Source organism: Bacillus rossius, chromosome 17 (genome assembly GCF_032445375.1).
Source record: "Bacillus rossius redtenbacheri isolate Brsri chromosome 17, Brsri_v3, whole genome shotgun sequence".
Classification (NCBI taxonomy): Eukaryota; Metazoa; Arthropoda; class Insecta; order Phasmatodea; family Bacillidae; genus Bacillus; species Bacillus rossius.
The window spans coordinates 17,090,020-17,110,571 of record NC_086344.1 but is presented as its reverse complement, the minus strand read 5'-3'; the positions used below and the strand labels follow the sequence as shown (position 1 = coordinate 17,110,571).

General features: G+C 35.6%; 1 protein-coding gene across 1 annotated transcript in view; it reads left to right on the top strand.

Moving 5' to 3' along the window:
- LOC134540973 (paraplegin) overlaps positions 1-20,552 on the top strand; it is a 39,650-nt gene that overhangs the window by 18,480 nt on the left and 618 nt on the right. Inside the window, exons 8-10 of the mRNA XM_063384069.1 lie at positions 5,828-5,990; positions 16,005-16,315; positions 17,245-17,556. Of these exons, the coding sequence (XP_063240139.1) occupies positions 5,828-5,990; positions 16,005-16,315; positions 17,245-17,556 (786 nt within the window). The remainder of the gene's footprint in view (positions 1-5,827; positions 5,991-16,004; positions 16,316-17,244; positions 17,557-20,552) is intronic.

The following is a 20,552-nucleotide window of genomic DNA, read 5'->3' as shown; positions in this document are numbered from 1 at the left end:
AAATTTTAGTTTTATTAAGGTTGGTGTGTTTACTGTAGCTTGAAAACTATACTAAACCTTTTAATTTGCTTTGATAGCCTCTTTGAAGACTGAATCATTATGCCAATGCATTTCTTTGTAAGCATACAATAAAAAACATTGAGGACAACAATACAAACAAATTATTATTTTCAGTGTTATAAACAGTAAATTGTTGAAGATGTAAGTATGGACACATGCTTTTTTGTAGCCAAAACAGTAAATAGTTTATTACTTAAAACACCTCATAAATAATGTGTGAATAATATTTATTTTATTTTTTTAAGTCAGAACCGAGGAACCGAGAACCGAGAACCGATTTTTAAGAACCGGTACCGAACCGAGAACCGGGAAAAAACAGGAATTGACCCATCACTAATTTAAACAAAAGACATTCATCTGTTTTCATGTTTTAAATGGAAATCATATGTAATAATGAAACTGCCCTCAGATGGCAATTAAAAATAGTGCAATATTCTCGAATAGGTATTCTTCTGGAAAACAACATTATGAAAATTTTATTTTTGAGTTCCTATCATTTACCTAGTTGATGACTGTTAAACTGCATTGCAGCATTTTAAGTTGTTAATTGGTCATTTTCAGTTCTTTTAACATTTGGTTAGGTAAGCTTAGCTACAAACTAAAATACTGTCAGTTGGCATTAATTGTTTGTTAGATTAGGTTAGCAACATTAAAAATACTTATTTGTGGTTTTTAGAACAAATAGTAGCCTGCTCAAAAATACCATTTTCGGTATTTTTAATTTTTTGGTATAGCTCTAACCGTATTAGAAAAACACCAAAACTAGAATAATTATTTATTCCACAGATCACTAAAGTCTAATAATATTTGCTATTTTCTCATCCACATCAAAATACTACTCAAAACAACTAAAAACTAGCGATATTTGTGATACGTTTTGTGGAAAATTCGGTATTGTAGAAAGATACTAAAATTTCCAAATTTGCTATCTAAACAATATCAATCTACCACACACACATTAACATTCTTTTGTAGCAAATTACTTCATCATGGCTTCAAAAATCCCCGCAAAAACTTTATTATGAACATTACGATGAAAATCTTGTCTAAAAGTATTCAAAATGAAACGTTATTAGTAAGAAGGCATAAGAATACGAACTAAAAAATACATTTCAAGAATAGTCGCAACGTGACATATTTGCGTTTTACTTTGTCTTTTTGTCTTTACTGCATTACAATAGAACAGTTATTACCACGCAAATAATAAATTATATCGCAGTGTACGACTTACAAATTATAAAAACAATAGAATTATCATTGTAACATAACCTAATACGCGGGCATTTGAACAATTGTTTGCAATTATCACATTGTGCAGTACAATCACCAACATCTGTGAAAAAATTCCATATTGCACTACGTTTTTTTTCTTTTTGATGGTTTTTCTTTAGATTGTGATGATCCCTCTACACCTTTATCCATTTATAATTTCGTTAGATGAAATTAATAAGCACTGTATGCGACAATGCTGCAATAGGTTATGTAACTCTTTAGATTAATTGATTATGAAGTCACACTCGTGCGAGAGGTCGATCTTCCAAAGTTAACAGAAAATAAATTGCACGTGCGACGTAAAGACTTGAATGATACGAAGCTTCGTTTAATGAGAATAATTCATATCATTTCGAAGTGTTAATGAATATTAAAAAAAACTTCGAATTTGATATATATTTTCGAAGCTTCGCACATGCCTAATCACTATGTAGGTATGTCAACAGATCGAAGGTTTTTTTTTATGGAGAAGGTTTTTATGCCATCCATTTTGCAATAACTCACCACTAGATGGCGCTGCTGGTCATAACTTCTACACCGTTCAACCGATTGCCATGAACATTGGTATATTGTGATTTTTCTGTCCTTAATCCTCAATAACAAATAGGTATTTTGACGGTGAATAGTATTTGGTGAGTGAGTTTAAAATGACTATTTAAAATGCTTTATAGATTATAGATTACATACAAACCATCCATTTTAGATACACTCTTTTATCGCATAATCGTCGCACTCACAAAATCGTTGCACCTATATTTTTGGCTGTTAAAATTGGGATAAAAAAACTTCTCGCGTAAACGTTGCATGTTTTTGGTCCCGTTATTAGATGCTGAGCGCTTTGTGTAGGTATCTTTTCCTAATAAAACGATGTATTTTAAAGTAGAAATCAAATATTTATTAGAAAATTACCACTCACTTATTTAATGAACGGAAATACAAAGTTGTCTGACGTGTAAATTTTCTTTGTTTAGAGCCGAGTTAACTACATTTGATGGTCCGCATTCTTTCGTGGCAAATGTGTACTACGGCAATAGTTACGCGTTAGTTCACGTCACAGATTCAAGTTGTTTGCGTTAAGTTTAGTTTTCCTATTTAAAGTTGAAGAAAGGTTTTTTTTAATAATTATTAATATAAATTGTTTGGCGTGCTCTTGTATACTCCACCTTTTTTTAAAAATAAACGTACTTTCCATGAATGGGTTTTGTTTTTATGAATAACTTTACCTAACAAAATTTTTTTTTCCGCATAATCGTCGCACCCCTACTTTTCAAACTTGATTTTAGAATAAAATGTGCAATGATTATGCAAGAAAACACAGTATATAGATGTAAATAAATAATCACTGACAGGACGTTGACTGTGTTCTGCTATTATTCTTTACAAATGAAAACTAAATGTTTCTTAATACAGTACACTCCCGATTATCCGTGAAATTAAGTGGCAGGGCCACCGCGGATAGTGAAAATCGCGGATAATCCGCAAAAGAGCCAAAAAGGGAAACAAAAAAGAAAATATTAATTTGGACTTAAAATTCAAAAAATTTATGTACAGTAAAAGTTACAATTAACAGAAAAAATTATTAAATGATGCTAAAATTTTAGTATTTTACTGAATAATTAACGTACAATACATTTCAGTGATGTAAACAAACATAAAAGTGCTCAGTACTTACTTCGTAACAAGGATACAGTACATACTGTACATACTCAGACACTTCATTAGATATTAAAAAAGCACAACTCTTTAAATTTACAAATTTTTGAAAAAAAAAATCAGTCACTTGTATTTGTTTCTTACTTTGGAAACATCTTTTCTTAATTCTTGATTGAATTTCCGCAACATAAGTTTTTCAGCCAACTGCGCATCGTCGTCATGTTCCTCTAAATAGTGAAGCAGTCTGACGATGTGTTGCAAAGCCGCTTCGTGAGTCATCTGCGCCTTTGCACTGGGCTCGCCTGTGGTGTTTAACTGTATACTGCACACAATATACTCGTCAGATAGAGATCAAATTTTCTCACTTGTAATAAAATACAGATTTACATATGTACTGTATTTTTTCGTAGCATATGCGGATAATAGGTAGGGGCCTGTTCTTTTCGCGATCGCGATCAAACGACGATAAACGCGAAATCACAGTTAAATACATTTTTTACGCGAAATCGCCATAACACAGCGTTTTTACAGGAAATTTTGTATTAAAACGCGAAATCGCACTGTTTTTACGCGAAATTTAAATACTGGGTAAAAGACTTGTCTCGTCAATGGTAAACAAACACCGCAACATGGCCGCCAAACATTAATCACAAATGCACTAAAGCAAACAAAAGCTTACACACGCTCACGTTATAATGTTAAACCCAAAAATATACTGTAAAAATACGCAAAACTACGGCGTTTATTTTCCTTTCCGGCATAATGTTTGGATAGATAAGACAAACAGGTGAAGTTTTAAAGCGTACGCACACCGCTCGGGGCACTGACGTCAGCTTGGAACAGCGACACCGGATAAATACAAAAGCAAGCAGATGATTGGGCAAACAGTGTTTGGAACAGCCTTACGTGAGTGGCCATATCACGTCAGCCGGGGGCGCTGGCATATAGTTGGAACAGCGTCGTAGTATCAAGCAGATTATCGGGCAAACCAGGCACAAGCATTTTAAATCGCGCCAAAAGGCGGAAAAATGTAAACAAACATTATTTTTCGAATGGTGTAATGATGATGATTAGTTGGCCAACAGTTTTAATAAATTTTGTTGGGTCGTTACCACAACGCGTAAATACCATAATGCCGAATGTCAAAATTGACCACAACGCCGAAATAACAACTATACGCCGAAATAACAACTGAATGAATTTGTGTGTGTTTGTTAAATGTACCTTAATGCCAAAATACCACAATCAAACCTAACCTTACCTTACCTTACCTTACCTTACCTAACCTAACCTAACCTAGCCTAACCTAGCTTATCCTAACCTAGTCTAACCTAACCTAATCTAACCTAACCTAATCTAACCTAACCTAATCTAACCTAACCTAGTCTAACCTAACCCAACCTTTGTGGCAGCCCTGTAATGACATTTTTCGGCATTGTGGTACACAGCAGTTTTCTAGCTGTTGTTGTGATCAATTTGGCATTTCGGCGTTGTGGTGCGTCCTCGATTTTGTTAAAGGGATTAATAGTTTTCCAGATTAGTTTATGGGAACGAACTAATAATCAGTGTCTAAATCAAAAGTATTGTCATATAAATATATGTAACCTACTTGTTTAGGGTATTCAGTAATGAGTAGGTTGAAGTAAAATTATTTAACTTAAATAATTTCAGATATATTTACGGTAACACAAGTTTTTTTTTAAAATTTTTTTTTTTTAGCACCGCTTTTGTGTTTTAAAGTGAATTTTAACACCGCTTTTGGTAATTTTTAATGATGAAATCTGAAAATTGTTTTTATCACTTTCAGGGGGCCCTAATTATAGGTAGTTTACTGTACTGTTTTCATTAAAATATATTAATCATCATCTGATAGGAGCTGTATTTGTTTTGATACCATAATTATTTGTAATATAAACATTTGGGCAGATTCAGGAAGGAAACTAAAATAAAGCGGCAAGTATTTTTAAATTTTTGAGTACGTACCTACCTACCAGGATTTGCAACATAAAAATTAGCTTATACATAAGTGGTGCATTAACAGTTAGGAAAAAAATATTTATTTTTTGCAAACCACTTGGTAGGTACATTTTTTGACAAACTACTTAATAAAATACGGTCATTGGGTTTTGTCTGTAAAGAATAAAATTATAATGATTTAATAAAGGTACATTTAAAGGTACATTTCATAACTTTACATGGGGTTTTTGTGTTGTATGTGATATTAATTTGTTTTTTGGTGTTCTCTGGTTTATTGATTCTGTTGTAGTGTTACGTTTTTTTCAAATATTTTTAAATTTTGTTCCATGTAGTAGGTATTTTAATTTATTAATAATAAGGTTATGTACTTGGTCTCGAAGTTCACCAAATTCTAAATTTCCAAAAAATTGTTTCATATCGTAAAAACTCCTAAGAGTTTTCAAATTGGATTGGTTTAAGTCAGCAATATGTGCTGCTCTCAAAAAAAATTGTGTGGATGTCCTTTTTTCTAGTGAAAATGTGTGCTCACTCTCTTAAAATGTATTTTTCACATGTTTTATTCATGTTCAAACTAAAAGGATTGCACGCTTATTTAAAAAAAAAACTGTCAAGACTTTAATGAATGAAAAAATATGGGAAATATCCCTATTCTATATTTGTAATACTAGTAGAAACAGATGCTAGCACATAATAAGTTTAAATATTATGCATTGTAAGTATGTATTCTCGATGATACTAACCATGAAAATGCTTACCTAATATTTTCTGTAGTGTCGCTTGTAGTAAAGATATTTCCATTCGTGTAGAACATGATTTTTAATGCAGATTATTTTATTTTCTAAAAATGTGTCTTATTTTTTTCTAGGCATTACTTAGACCAGGAAGGTTTGACAGGCACATTTTAATTGACTTTCCTACTTTTGAAGAAAGGAAAGAAATTTTCGAACAGCACTTGAAAAGCATTTCCTTAGAGAAAGAGCCACAGTTTTACTCCCGAAGAATGGCATACTTGACACCAGGTTTCAGTGGTAAGTTTACACAAATACCTACAAATGTTACTTTTCTAAGCCTTACGTATACTCACACCTGGAAGTAGAGGTGGGTCGCAAAGTATCATCCTGATATACTTTGTTACTGATATGCGCCTGTATCAGGAACGGCAAACGAGTATCAAGTAATTTAGTATCAGTTCAGAATTCGCCTGTAACAACACCACGGCCAATGTGCGCAGAACCCGATCGCAGATGACGGTCACTTGGGCGGAGCTTGTGAAAGGGGAGGGAGTGGCACGACGAATAAGGGATAAAGAAGGGAAAGAATGTAGGGGAGGAAGTGCAGGAGAGGCGCAGAGCGAAATTTTTACGAGTCGTTTTGTTTATTGTCCCACATCAAAGTACGCTCAGTGCGCAGTGCGTGCACCGTCTCGTTCAATAATAAAACTAATGAAATTTTAATATTAAAAAGTACATTAATACAAGATATAATATTTATATTTGTGCACCTAACAGCTATGAAAATGCAAATAAATTCTTAGTTGACACTAATAACAGATGTAATCAACATATAGACTTTCTTTTTTCGAAAACAATTAGTAACTAGTGTTTTCATACATTAAAAGATTACGATTTTATTAAAAATAAAAAATAAAAAAAACAGATAGGTACATTAGTGAGCATACTATATCAATGTTTACGTTTCAAATGTTTCTTCAGATTAGTCGATGATGATTTATAACTCAGTTTTTGTTTACACAAATTACAATTAGCAAACTCATTATTTTCCATGAAAAAATTCCACACAAATGAAGTCTTTTTCCTGCACTTATCCATTCCTTATTTCACTATAAAGATACTAACTACAAAGCATGACAGCCCGCAACAATGTACATGGTAATACACGGCCAGGACGAACTGCAGTGAATGTTGAACTGATTGATACTGGCTGTATTAGGCGGGCATGAGAGTAACAGAGGTAGAGAATTACCGGGCGTGATAAATAATGTATCAGAGACACCGATACCTTTTTACGCGGGTGATGACGGCACTGAGGATGTGTAACCTGTAATGAGAATGCTGATACCTTGTCGCTTCCTGGGACCGCTATTGCTCTAACTGATACAGAAGTATCAGATACTTGTAACTAGTACTTTACTGTATCAGTATCAGGTTGTAACAGTTACCGAAAATTGCTGTAACAACCCACCTCTACCTGGAAGTAATTCCCTAATTCTTTCTAGAAAAGCAGAATACTAATCAAAACAGTGCTACTCAAATACCAAAATAATTTGTTTTTCAACCTCTGAAAAGTGTATGTTGGCTACCATTTTAATCAAGACACGTCTGTTAAAATAAATTTACAGAATTAATTGTACAAGTTCGTACTAAAGAAAATGAAATTTATTTTAAAATTGTGTTTTTTTTTTACAAATAACTTTATCGCCTATAAAGTTATTTCCATTACTCTTAATTAGGCCTGTGCGAATATCAGTTTTTCACTTTTAATAGAAAACGAATTTGAAAATTTAATTATTATCAAATACAAATATGTATCAAATTTGAATAGTAAGAATGGGAATTTGTAGCCCACAAAAATTTTTTTTTTCGCGTCATATAACAAACAGTTTCTGGAAAATTAGACAAATTAGACAATACTAAAATAAAAAGTTGGTTGAGTTTAGTAAGCTACAGTAATATTTGTTAAAATAAAACATTTTGAAATAATTTTTTTTAAATATGCAGCTAAACTAACTTAACCTAACTTTACCAACCAATAACTGACCTTTCATTTCAGTTCCTATTCGCTTTATTTTCCAAAACCTGCTACTCTTCTTATTGTTCCAGAAAATTTTTGTGAACCACAAAGTACTGTCAAATCCATTGTAATCTATTTTACGAAAAACGTGAATTATTTTTAAAATGCTATGTTCACAAATTAGAGATTGAATGAGCTAATATTTACATATTTAAACCTTAGTTATTCACGAGTTTTTGTTATTAATCACAGCCAGGTAAACAGGATTTTTGTTCAGCAATAATTTAAGCACAGTTTTGCTAATTTCATCTAGAATCTTAAATCATTATTTATGTTTTTTATATATACATATATTTTTGATTCGCAACATATGTTTCATCATCGATACATACAGCAAGTTAGCTGCTACTGTATCACATGTTGTCAGATTGATTGTGACCATCAATTTATAAGCCGTTGAAACTACGATTGAAATATTTTTTAATGTCTATCTCAATGGACAGTCAATATTTGGTGGTGTTGCAGTCCATCGTTATCGACATTTGTTTATTTTTTCCCACTTCTGGTGCATGTAATGAAGATAATACAAATAATATTTTGTTTTAAAGTTTAAAATGACACATATATGTAGGGACAGGAACTTTTCGGTGAGTAAAATTAGTGAAAAGCGGTAAGCAAAAATGCCAAAAGCGGTGAGAAATAAAGCCAAAAGCGGTGAGGAAAAAAAGTGGCGAAATGTATCTACGCGTACCTTTTTTTTTAAGAAAAAGTTAAATGAACTTAGTAATGAATAGTCAAAATGTTTAGAACTAATATTTAGAAGTGAAAAACCCTTCAAACTTAAAAGTAGCTACTCTTCCAGAATGTCAAAACTTTTGGGTTTAGAGGGAAGGTTTGTCAATAAAATATATTCCTAACTCAGGTGGTATGCTAGGCCAAAAAGTTAGGTTTCTTTAGTTTTAGGTTTGGTTGGTTTTGGTGAGTCTTATTTTATATTTGGTAAGTTTAGCTTAGGTTAGTTTTAAAATGCCCATTTCCAACTAGCTTAAATTGCGTTTGGTTTTGAGAGCTTCTAAATTTAAGCCACTCCATGATTACAGATATTGATGTAGGCATAAATACAAAACTTCAACATATTTCTTCATCCAGCTTAAAATACTGGGGTCCTGAAGTTTATGAAGTGGGATGTTCACTTTGAGGAACACCTTAGTGGTCTCCATAGCAAAACGATGCGCTTCAGTTTTCCTTTTTTTTTTGCTTGCTGTGCACAAACACTGTTAGTATGCTGCAGTGCTACAATAGCGGGGGAAGAAATGTGTGACTTTTTGTGCTTTTCACTGCTTATGTGCTTAACAATTGAGGGGTTGTTACCACAATGCCGAAATACCACAACGCCAAACGTACAATAACGCTGAATGTCAAAATTGACCACAACGCTGACAGCTAGAAAACTGCTGTGTACCATAACGCTGAAATAACAACTGAATAAATTGGTGTGTGTTTCTTAAATGTACCTTAACGCCGAAATACCACAATCAAACCTAACCTTACCTAACCTAGCGTAATATAACCTAACCATACTGAACCTAGCCTATCCTAACATAACCTAGTCAAACCTAACCTAGTCAAACCTAATCTAGTCAAACCTAACCTAGTCAAACCTAATCTAGTCAAACCTAACCTAATCTAACCTTTGTGGAAGTCCTGGAATGACATTTTTCGGCTTTTATGTATTTCGGCGTTGTGGTACACAGCAGTTTTCTAGCGTGCCGGCGTTGTGGTCAATTTGGCATTCGGCGTTATTGTACGTTTGGCGTTGTGGTGCGTCCCCCAATTGAGTCTGTAATTACAGTATTTACAAAATAAAACTGCCTTATCTGTCGAATAGAGACCATCAGAAGAAAATTCTTAGGCCCTTTCTAGTGTGTTTATGTCATACTTCGTTCAGTTACCGCAATGAATAGCCACCGAACAATAATAAATGCACGCATGTGCAGTAACCTAACAACCGAAGAAAAAAAATCACATACATCCATCAATTAGTTTGTTGCAGTTTAAAATTGCCTAAAGTATTTTATGGTTAAGTAAATTATGTAGAAAAAACACTGGTAATTTTCGTTGATATCAAAATTTACGCGTTCTGAACGCGGTATCGTTTTTATCTACCGAACACGCTTGATTGTATGATTAAACAACAATCGATTGTTCGTAAACGTTCATTTCTTTCACGCATTCTCGTACTGCTACGTTGGTAACACGTTTATTGAGAAACACGTTTTGTTTTGATAACTTCATGGCACGAGAAACAAGTGTTGAAGCTTGTAATGTTAAAATGCAAAATATAAACGGTCCTGGATTACCGTCATCTGTGGTCGTTAACCTCGCCGTGATTTATTGCCACAGAATGTGGTTTTTGTGGTTATGGTTGGAGAAAATAAATTGTTTACCTAGTTTTGCCTAGTAATGTTGCCGGCACGGTGAAATGTATTTTTATGTAGTGTTTTATTGTTTTATTTTTTATTGGTGCGCTGGTGTTACGAACGGAAGATGATTTATATCTAAATTATATGTGTTTGTGGCAATTTAAGCTTCAAATAACAAAATTTTGACCAAATTCGCGACGAAACAGTGGAAAATCGCAAAATTCACATTTTCGTAAAAAAAAAAGGGCCAAATTCGCGAAATAACGGCGGTGATTCACGATCGCGAAAAGTACCTGTCCCTACATATATGTCATGTTTTTAATGGTTTATGGGATTTTGTCTGTTACTGTTTAGCGAGACAATAGCGAAAGAAAACTTTAAATACTTGTGGCATATTTTAAATGTTGCTTATTTTTATTTTTTTTTATAATAAAGTCCAATTAAAACATCAAAAAAAGGGTATTTATATCCCATAAATGGCTTAATATGAGCATTAAACGTTGGTAATATGACACTGATGAGGTATGTTATGGCAAGTATTTGTAAACAAACAAATATTTGTTATTTCGAAGTGTTAGTATTCAAAGTCATATTATAGCAAGCAGTGATGTAATGAGCTGGATCTAAAGAATAATAAAGTACTGTAAACAACCCGAACAAAATGATTTGAATATGTCAGCCAGCAAACACGTATTCACTTTTAGATAATTTTAGATAATTAATTAGATAATTACTCATTCATTGTGACACATTTAGATACATGTATTTACGACAGAAAATTGTAGTGATAATATTTATAAATTTTTTAATACCCTTGAAGCAAAACTAAAGAATGCTGCAAAAACATAACCACAGAGGTTAATACCAGTACCAAGAATGCTAACTGTGCTGAAATTAGCTCTATCTGCTGGATCTATTTACCACCTATTGTGTCATTGTACAGAGAGCTTGGGACAACAGCCTACGCTATTCCACGCAACTAAGGCAAATACTGTCGTGGTTTTTATTTTTTTACATCAAACTGTGCAATGATGCCGATAGACCTAAGGACTTTCCTACAGGTGTCCACTAGATTAAAAAAAATGTAATTCAAGAGTCAACCACAGTACAGGTAGAATCAGTCCCTCTTGGAGCCTCCATTGTGTAGTTTTCAAGGTATCTGTCACAAACATTAATTTTTTCCCACCCACTTTGGCCATTGGTAATGATAGAGTTAATATATAAGGGCCTTCCTACAGATGTCTACTACCAATAAAAAATAAAATTAGAGAGGTAAACACTGTACAGGTTGCATTAGGGCCTCTGAGGGTCTCAAATGTTTGATTTTCATGGTAACTTAAAAGGTAATTCAATATTTTGAGTAATTACTTAATTCAATAATAATAATTTTAAAGTAATGCGAGGCTTTTAATAAACAACAAATGTTTTTTTGTAATGGAATCCCCACAAATATTCAAATTTTAAAAAAGAAAGCTGAACGAACAGTGCATAACCAAAGTATGTCATTTTAATGATTATTTTTATGTAGAATCTGATCTGTACTATTTCCCTTTTAAGAAGTTTTCCCTGTTAATAAGTTTTTATCATCCAGTCCCTTGAAACACGTATTAACACGGTTTTACTGTTTTTTTTTCTGAACATATAAATACTTATTACTAATAAAAATTACTTAACTTTTAAGAACACTTAATTTTATTATTATTATTACTGACCACAAGATGAATATGACTTTTAAAAACACTTGAGGAATATATTAAACCATATGCCTATAACATACTGAACAATGTATGCCTGCATGCTACCACAATTTAACAAATAATTAAGACTTAAAACTTAAATGCAAACACATTACACATAATAAGAGGTATAAAATAAATAAAAACCTTTATTACCATAGATAAATACTTTAATAAGTGAAATACTAAATAAACTCAAATTTTAACAAAAAAAATTGGTTGTCTGTAAAGTCGGTTTACGGACGTTACTTTAACGTGACGTCATACCAAAACATTGATGTAATGATTGCATACTTTTATGAATAAAATTGAATCATTTTTATTGAATTATCACTATTTTGTATGGATACAAAGAAGGAGTGAAATTAAATCTACAATTTAATTGATAAATTTACTTTTATTTGCACTCATTAATTCAAATATGTTTATTTCTTTAACGAAGATATTATTTTAACTATAACTTTTATACGTGTTTGCTATTTAACTTCTTCCAATCTGTTATTTTGTTAAGGATAGGACGATGATAGGAAAAGTAGGAAACGTATTGGAGTGTTTCAAGTTTAATGTGCCTCGAAAAAGTAAAATCGATGGTTGTTCCAATCGAGTGGAAGAGAGATAGATGCGGCGCAAGCGTACAATGAGTGTAACGGGACACAGTGTAATGGGACACAGCGCAATGGGACACAGCGTAATGGGACAATGTGCGCAACGGGACATTTTTCGTGCGTGCAGCCGGCATTCATCGATTTATTAGACGTCATGTCAAAAAAGTCTTTAAAAAAAACTATTCCAAAACAAATTAATATGCACTAAAAATAAAAAAATAATTGCGTATTCTTCTACAACTTAATATTCAACTTACTTTTTCTATTCATCAGTATGTAGATATGATCTATGTGTTTACCACACAAGAAGGTAAGTAGGTACCTACCCACTTGAAATCTAACTGAACACATACCTATGAATAACAAACAATGTTCAAAATATTTTTTAGAGTTCTCCTAAGTAAAATGAAATGAAAAATATTAGACTACTTAAAGTCAATCAAATTATTACGATAATATAATGTTGTTACAATTATTGTTATTTTTGGAGTCTGTGTCACACTTCAAATCTAACTCAACACATACCTACGCCGTCCTTCTTACGGTAAGTCCTTGTGTTTAATATTGGTTATATTTTCTTGTCACCTTTTTGCTACATTATGTCTCAGCATAGTATTGTATTAAAGTTAGTTTGTTTGGTTTAATTAGGTATTGGTATTTATGTCGCTTCAAGGTCGCTGATATTGTCACAGTATATTGTCGTATAAAAGTTAATTTGTAAATGGGTTTGATTAAGTATTGGTATTGTCACAGTACTCACAGTATAGGTATTGTCATTAATATAAAAGTTAATTTGTAAAAAAATATTTCTTAAAGTATTCTCGTATTATTATTACTAGGTATATTGTAGTGTTTCCTTGGCTGACACCAACTCCAAAAATAACAGTAATTGTAATTACATTATATTAACATAATAATTTGATTGACTTTTAAGTTGTCTAATATTTTTATTTAATTTTACTTAGGAGAAAACTAAAAAAATATTTTAATAATTGTTTGTTATTCATAGGTATGTGTTCAGTTAGATTTAAAGTGGGTAGGTACCTACCTACCTACCTTCTTGCGTGGTAAACACATAGATTGTACCTACATATTGAGTAGAAAAAGTAAGTTGATTATTAAGTTGTAGAAGAATACACAATTTTTATTTTTTAATTTTTTAGTGCATATTAATTTTTTTTGGAATAGTTATTTTTAAGTTGGTTTTTGTTGTTAAAATTTGTGTTTATTTTTTGATTTTTAGTGAATCTGAAGTACACTTACTAATTTGTCTGAATATGGGTAGACCTACTAAACGTGCTGCTCATATGAGACATCGCCGTTTAAATGAAACAAACAAAGTCAGGGAGAAACGCCTATCTCAACAGAGGAAATCTACCTCGAGGACAATTTCAAAAGAGACTTGCGAAGAGCGCAAAAATAGACTTTAGAAAATGTGGCTTTACATGAAAAAGTTTTGAACAGGGAAAATATCGAAAAACATAGTCACCGTCTCGGCTTGATCAACGATAGTCTATCGAATGAGATGGAGGAACAATGTGCCCACCGACTCAGTGTGATACACGATCATCTATCCAAATAGACAGAAGAGAAACGTGCAAACCGTCTCAGCTTGATCCATGTTATGGTAGGTGACTCAAATTTCCAGATAGCCTATAAAAGATTCGGCCGAGTATCTGTAATTTGCTCCTAAGAATTGAAGAGTTTCGTTACTTTGTCATGGATCCCATAATCAGAACCTAACCAGACTCTCACCAGACTCTCACCAGACTCTCATCAAACTACCCTTGAAGTACATCCTTTCAAATAAAAAAATAATCATCAAAATCGGTTGGCGTGATATTGAGTTATTCGTCCATTGTTGCACACATACTTAATGCAAATTAAAGACTTATATGGTTTTCTCATGGATGCCATTGTCAGAATTGAACCAAATTGAAATGGGACAACACTGGAAGCACCAGATTTCAAATAAAAAAACAATAATCAAAATCGGTTCACCCAGTCTAAAGTTCTGAGGTAACAAACATAAAAAACAAAAAAATAAAAAAAAGTCGAATTAACAACCTCCTCTTTTTTTGAAGTCGGTTAAAAAGAAACACTTGACATACATTTTTTAAAAATATTATACATAAATTATACTAAGTATAAAAGAATATTACACAGTAAAAAAATTATGACTGTAAGCTAGTGCTATAAGTATACTTCTAATAAACATGTCTTTTGCTTTGTTACAATGGTAGTCTGCATATGTCAATCTAAAATGACGTCTTTAGTATTTAAAATATATTGTTTTTAAAGTTTAATATCCTGACATCACCCATTACTATAAAAAGATTTGGATGGACTTTAGGATTTTAAACATAACTACTACTATAAGTTTCAGTTATGCACCACTATAAAAAGATCGCTGCCTACAGCAGATGATTAAACTTTTCACAGTTGGCGACACTATAATAAATGATTACAGTCCCTAGCAGCAGACTTATTTTTTCCAAAGTTGGCGATATTTAAAAAAAAATATATGTTGGCCGACAGCAGACAATTATTTTTTTTAAATATGCCGCCAGTAATAAACTTGGCGTGCGTGCGTGCGTGCGTGCGTGCGTGCGTGCGTGCGTGCGTGCGTGCGTGCGTGCGTGCGTGCGTGCGTGCGTGCGTGCGTGCGTGCGTGCGTGCGTGCGTGCGTGCGTGCGTGCGTGCGTGCGTGCGTGCGTGCGTGCGTGCGTGCGTGCGTGCGTGCGTGCGTGCGTGCGTGCGTGCGTGCGTGCGTGCGTGCGTGCGTGCGTGCGTGCGTGCGTGCGTGCGTGCGTGCGTGCGTGCGTGCGTGCGTGCGTGCGTGCGTGCGTGCGTGCGTGCGTGCGTGCGTGCGTGCGTGCGTGCGTGCGTGCGTGCGTAGGCGCGAACATGACAACCCTCGCCTCGTGGCCCGAGTATGAGGTGCCATGTCCACTTCGCCACGTGGTCCCACACTGCCAGATAAGATGGCGCCAGTTTGTTTCCAGTGTCCCAGAACCATCACGCTCTCCCTACTTACTGTGAAGTGTGATAAAAACGCAGCATCACGCCAGTGTTGCAGTTGTTGGGATGAGTGGGTGTGTGTGTGTGTGTGTGTGTAGGCGCGGACATGACAACCCTCGCCTCTTGGTCCGAGTATGAGGTGCCATGTCCACCTCGCCACGTGGTCCCACACTGCCAGATAAGATGGCGCCCGTTTGTTTCCAGTGTCCCAGAACCACCACGCTCTCCCTACTTACTGTGAAGTGTGATAAAAACGCAGCGTCATGCCAGTGTTGCGGTTGTCGGGATGAGTGGGTGTGTGTGTGTAAGTGCGGACATGACAACCCTCGCCTCGTGGCCCGAGTATGAGGTGCCCCACGTGGTCCCACACTGCCAGATAAGATGGCGCCCGTTTGTTTCCATTGTCCCAGAACCATCACGCCCTCCCTATTCACTGTGAAGTGTGATAAAAACGCAGCGTCACGCCAGTGTTGCGGTTGTCAGGATGAGTGGGTATGTGTGTGCAGGCGCGGACATAGCGAACGTGTGCAACGAGGCGGCTCTGCACGCGGCCCGCCTGAAGCAGCGCGTGGTGACAGGCCGCGACCTCGAGTACGCGGTGGAGCGCGTGGTGGGCGGCACGGAGAAGCGCAGCCACGCCATGTCGCCGCAGGAGAAGGAGGTGGTGGCGTACCACGAGTCGGGCCACGCCCTCGTCGGCTGGATGCTAGAGCACACGGACGCCCTGCTCAAGGTCACCATCGTGCCGCGCACCACCGCCGCGCTCGGCTTCGCCCAGTACATGCCCTCTGACGCCAAACTGCACTCCAACGAGGAAGTGAGTCTCTGGTGGGAGGGCAGGTTCCGAAATTATTTTGCATCCATAATTTTGTGTTTTTTTCCCCATTATTTTAAATAAATTGATAATACAGTGTCAAGTAAGACACAACACCGCCTGTGTGGCAAAAAAAATAATAATAATAATATTATACTTTTTTTTTTCATATTTAATCAGTAGAAACTGCTCAACAATGTCGTTTAAAGTGGCTAAATGCATGGAGAAGCAAAGAAATAATTTTCAATAAAAAAAAAATGTATGTATTCAAAAAAATTAGGCAGTGTTGTTTCTTTAGCAAGATAACTATATTGTGTTGTTTATAAATATTTTCATAAATTTAATACATATATATATATATAATAGATTTTTAGAGACTTTAATGCCAATATTTATGTCAACCCGAGCATAAACTAAGATCATCTGATTGTGTTGTATACAATTTTAAATTGTTTGTTAGATTTTGTATATCATTCATAAATCAATAAAAATTAGGATTTCCCAAAACCCTGTTAATGAAATGTAATTTGTTTCCTGTGTTACAATTCTTGGATGTAACTTGTGATGTTTTATATGTATAAATGGAATCAATCAACTCCTAGAATCGTCAAACTCTTTTTTCCAAAAAAAAATATTTAAAATCGCTGAACATTTTCAGTTTTCCATGAATTTCGCACTTCACCATTGTTCAAGGTCCCTACACATAATAGCGATAATGGGAGTAAAATGTGAAAAAGAAATTATGACTTATGACATGTTGCTGCTTTTGATTCACAAAGGTAAATTAAGTAGAAAAAACATATTTGGAATAAAATAGTTAAAATATGAATAATCATAATTTTTTTTGCCAAAAAGTATTTAATTGTTATGTTATTTTTATTGGTGTCATCTCCATGCATGTGTGTAGTACTGATTGCCACGTCGTCCCGCAGCTGTTGGAGAGGATGTGCATGGCGCTCGGGGGGAGGGTCGCGGAGTCGCTCACGTTCAACCGCATCACGACCGGGGCCCAGAACGACCTCCAGAGGGTGACCAAGATGGCGTACGCCATGGTGAAGCAGTACGGCATGACGCAGGCGGTGGGGCTGCTGTCCTTCTCGGAGGAGGACTCCCGGGAGGTGGGCCGGCGGCCGTTCAGCAAGCGGCTGGCGGCCCTCATGGACGACGAGGCGCGCCGGCTTGTGGCGTCCGCCTACCGCCGCACGGAGCGGGTCCTCGCGCAGCACCGGGACAAGCTGCAGCTGGTACGCTGCTCCGCTGTGTGTTCGGGGGGACAGCCTGCTGAGGGTTCCCGCAGACAGGGAAGATGTTTAAAAGGCCCTGCTTATCCGGGCACACATACAGTGTGCAGTGTGCTGCCAACTAGTATTTTTCGGCAAAATTTTAAATTTGAATTTTTTTGACGTGACAACGTTTAATAAATCGATGAACGCCGGCTGCACGCACGAAAAAGGATGACTACGCTCATTGTCACGTTACGCTCATTGTACGCTTGCGCCGCATCTATCTCTCTTCCACTCGATTGGAACAACCATCAATTTGACTTTTTCGAGGTACATTAAACTTGAAACACTCCCATTTGTTTCCTACTTTTCCTATCATCGTCCTATCTTTAACAGAATAACACAGATTGGAATAAGTTAAATAGCAAACATGTATAAAAGTTATAGTTAAAATAATATCTTCATTAAAGTAATAAACATATTTGAATTAATGAGTGCAAATAAAAGTAAATTTATCAATTAAATTCTAGATTTCATTTTACTCCTTCTTTGTATCCATACAGAATAGTGATAATTCAATAAAAAATGATTCAATTTTATTCATAAAAGTATGCAATCATTTCATCAATGTTTTGTTATGACGTTGTCACGTTAAACTATCGTCCGTAAACAGACTTTACAGACAACCAATTTTTTCAACTTAAATGATGTCTCCAATCATTCCTCTGCTGCAAGAACTTAAACTTGTTCCTCCTCCTGTACACTCCATCCAACATTTGTCAGACTCGTCTTCCAAAGTATTCCCAGCTCTAGATCTGATTGTGCTTACTATTCAATGACCCAGCAGGACAATCCCATTATTCCCGCATTGGCGCACGTACGTCTCCTGTAATTCGTCCCCGATCCGTGACGAGAACTGCTATGATCTGCAAGCTCTTAGCACCGGCCAGTTCCTAGAGCTCCCCTGACGCGAGCACTCCTTGGCATGATCGCGAATCATCTTTGCCAAAGTATATTGACGCCTCTAAGTCTTGTAGACCACCTTTCCCACTGGCATCGCAGTTTTAACCCCTCTCCAGGTTTCCTGGGAACACCGCCCCGGGTCTTTGACCGGCCACTAACCCCGGCCAGGCTCGGCCTGTCCCCAAGTCCATGACAGTAGTACATGAAGTACATGCTTATGCCAATTAGCGGTAGTTTTGCGAATCTCATCCCCTGAGAGTTTGAACGCCCGCGAAACGCCTGCCCTCTGGTGTCTCCCGCAGGAACCAGTTCATGTAGTTCCTCCCCAAGCCACCAGAGCGCTGGCTTAGTCCGTCGCATAAGCTACATGCTGCTACCAGCTGACCCGCGCGAGTCGATCTCTACTCAGTTCAGCCACACCTCAGTAGGTCGCACTGACATCGGGCAGTACCACCAACTTCGAGATATCAGTCCACGTAAATCTAGCTAAAGTAGTAATGTATTAGTCTTTGTAGATAATTTTCTTTGAGAATAATGGATCATCCGCCACGCGCTCGCCTGGTCAACCAACGGGCAGACCCTGGTAGACATCACCCTGTTTGGTGAGTTTTTAGCACCACCCCTCCCCCATCTGTCATCGTAACTAGGAGGCATTTTCTGCCTATTCCACCTACTGTCTGTGATTCAGTCCTAAACATATGTGTTTGGATCTGTTCACATACAGGGACCAAGTAACACAGTACAAGTGCCGGACCAGGCACCGAGTACTGAACCCGGGTACTTTTCCAAGGACCAGATCAGCCTCCACGGGGCAGATGACCCAGGCCCTCTGACATCTCGTCAGCTGTCCCACTTCATCCAATAATCTCCAAAATGCCAGCCTTTCAATTTTTTTAAACCTTTTTAGATCTAACATCTAACCACGACGTTTCTTTGATCTGAAATCAAGAACCTCACGACGATAATTTAATGTGTTTTCTTATTATGAACTGTAATCAAAAATTGTTAAATCTACGTATGCTAATTCTCTAATAAGGGCCGGTCCATTCTTGTACCCATTCTTGTACCCATTCTTGAGCCCATCTTGTGCCCATTCTTGTATTAATGTAATCTCAATTCCATGTTGTATATGATTTCTGTTAATTAATGCACATGATGTAGCTCTACATTATGGCAAATAATCAAAAGTAAAATAAAAACAGAAATCAACGCCTGGATGAAATCATTGTTTATCTTCTAAAAACCAAAAGATCCACTCGTTCCCCTCGGTCATCAGGTGAGAGTGAGCAGAACTTCAGAATAATCTCATGATGCTCAAGCTAAAGCATTTAAGAGTATGCTGTGGGCAGAGGATTACAGTAAAACTCATTTAAGGCATTCTAAAACAGTACGTTTTCTCATCTAATGTGGTCAAATATTTCGGTCCCGTAATTATTTCCCATGTAAGAATTTGCCCAACAACTTTGTTACTTATATAAAAGGTTTTTTTTTTAAATTTTTAACTTGCAATTGTCTCATTTGCAGTGTTAGAAAATGAATTGCTGGTTTCTTTTATTTTATCTTACACCTATATATATATATATATATATAACATATATATATTATATATAATATATGTAATTTATATATATATATTATACTGTATTTTGGATCAATTTTTGTTGGACTACTGTAATGTGTGGGAAAAAAAAGTTTTAGTATATGTTAAAATTTGATATTCATGAAAAATTTGATATTGGATTCAGAATTTGATTTGCAAATATACTGTTTAAGAAAGTTGAGGGTAAAAATTAGTGTGCAACAAAATGTGCATAATAAATTTAACAGGATGAAATGTGATGCCCATGTAAGATTCACACATTTGTATGCGAATACATGATACGCAATGTAACACATGGTTTATTTTCAAATGAGTGAAAAATAGTTTGCCTAGCAAACAAAGTAAAAAGCATACGCTCATATTTTTATTATATATTGTACTAATAGCTACAACTACTTGTAGTATTTTTTCAATGCTTAAACCAGCAACACAGTTTCTGTAATTTTCACAACTA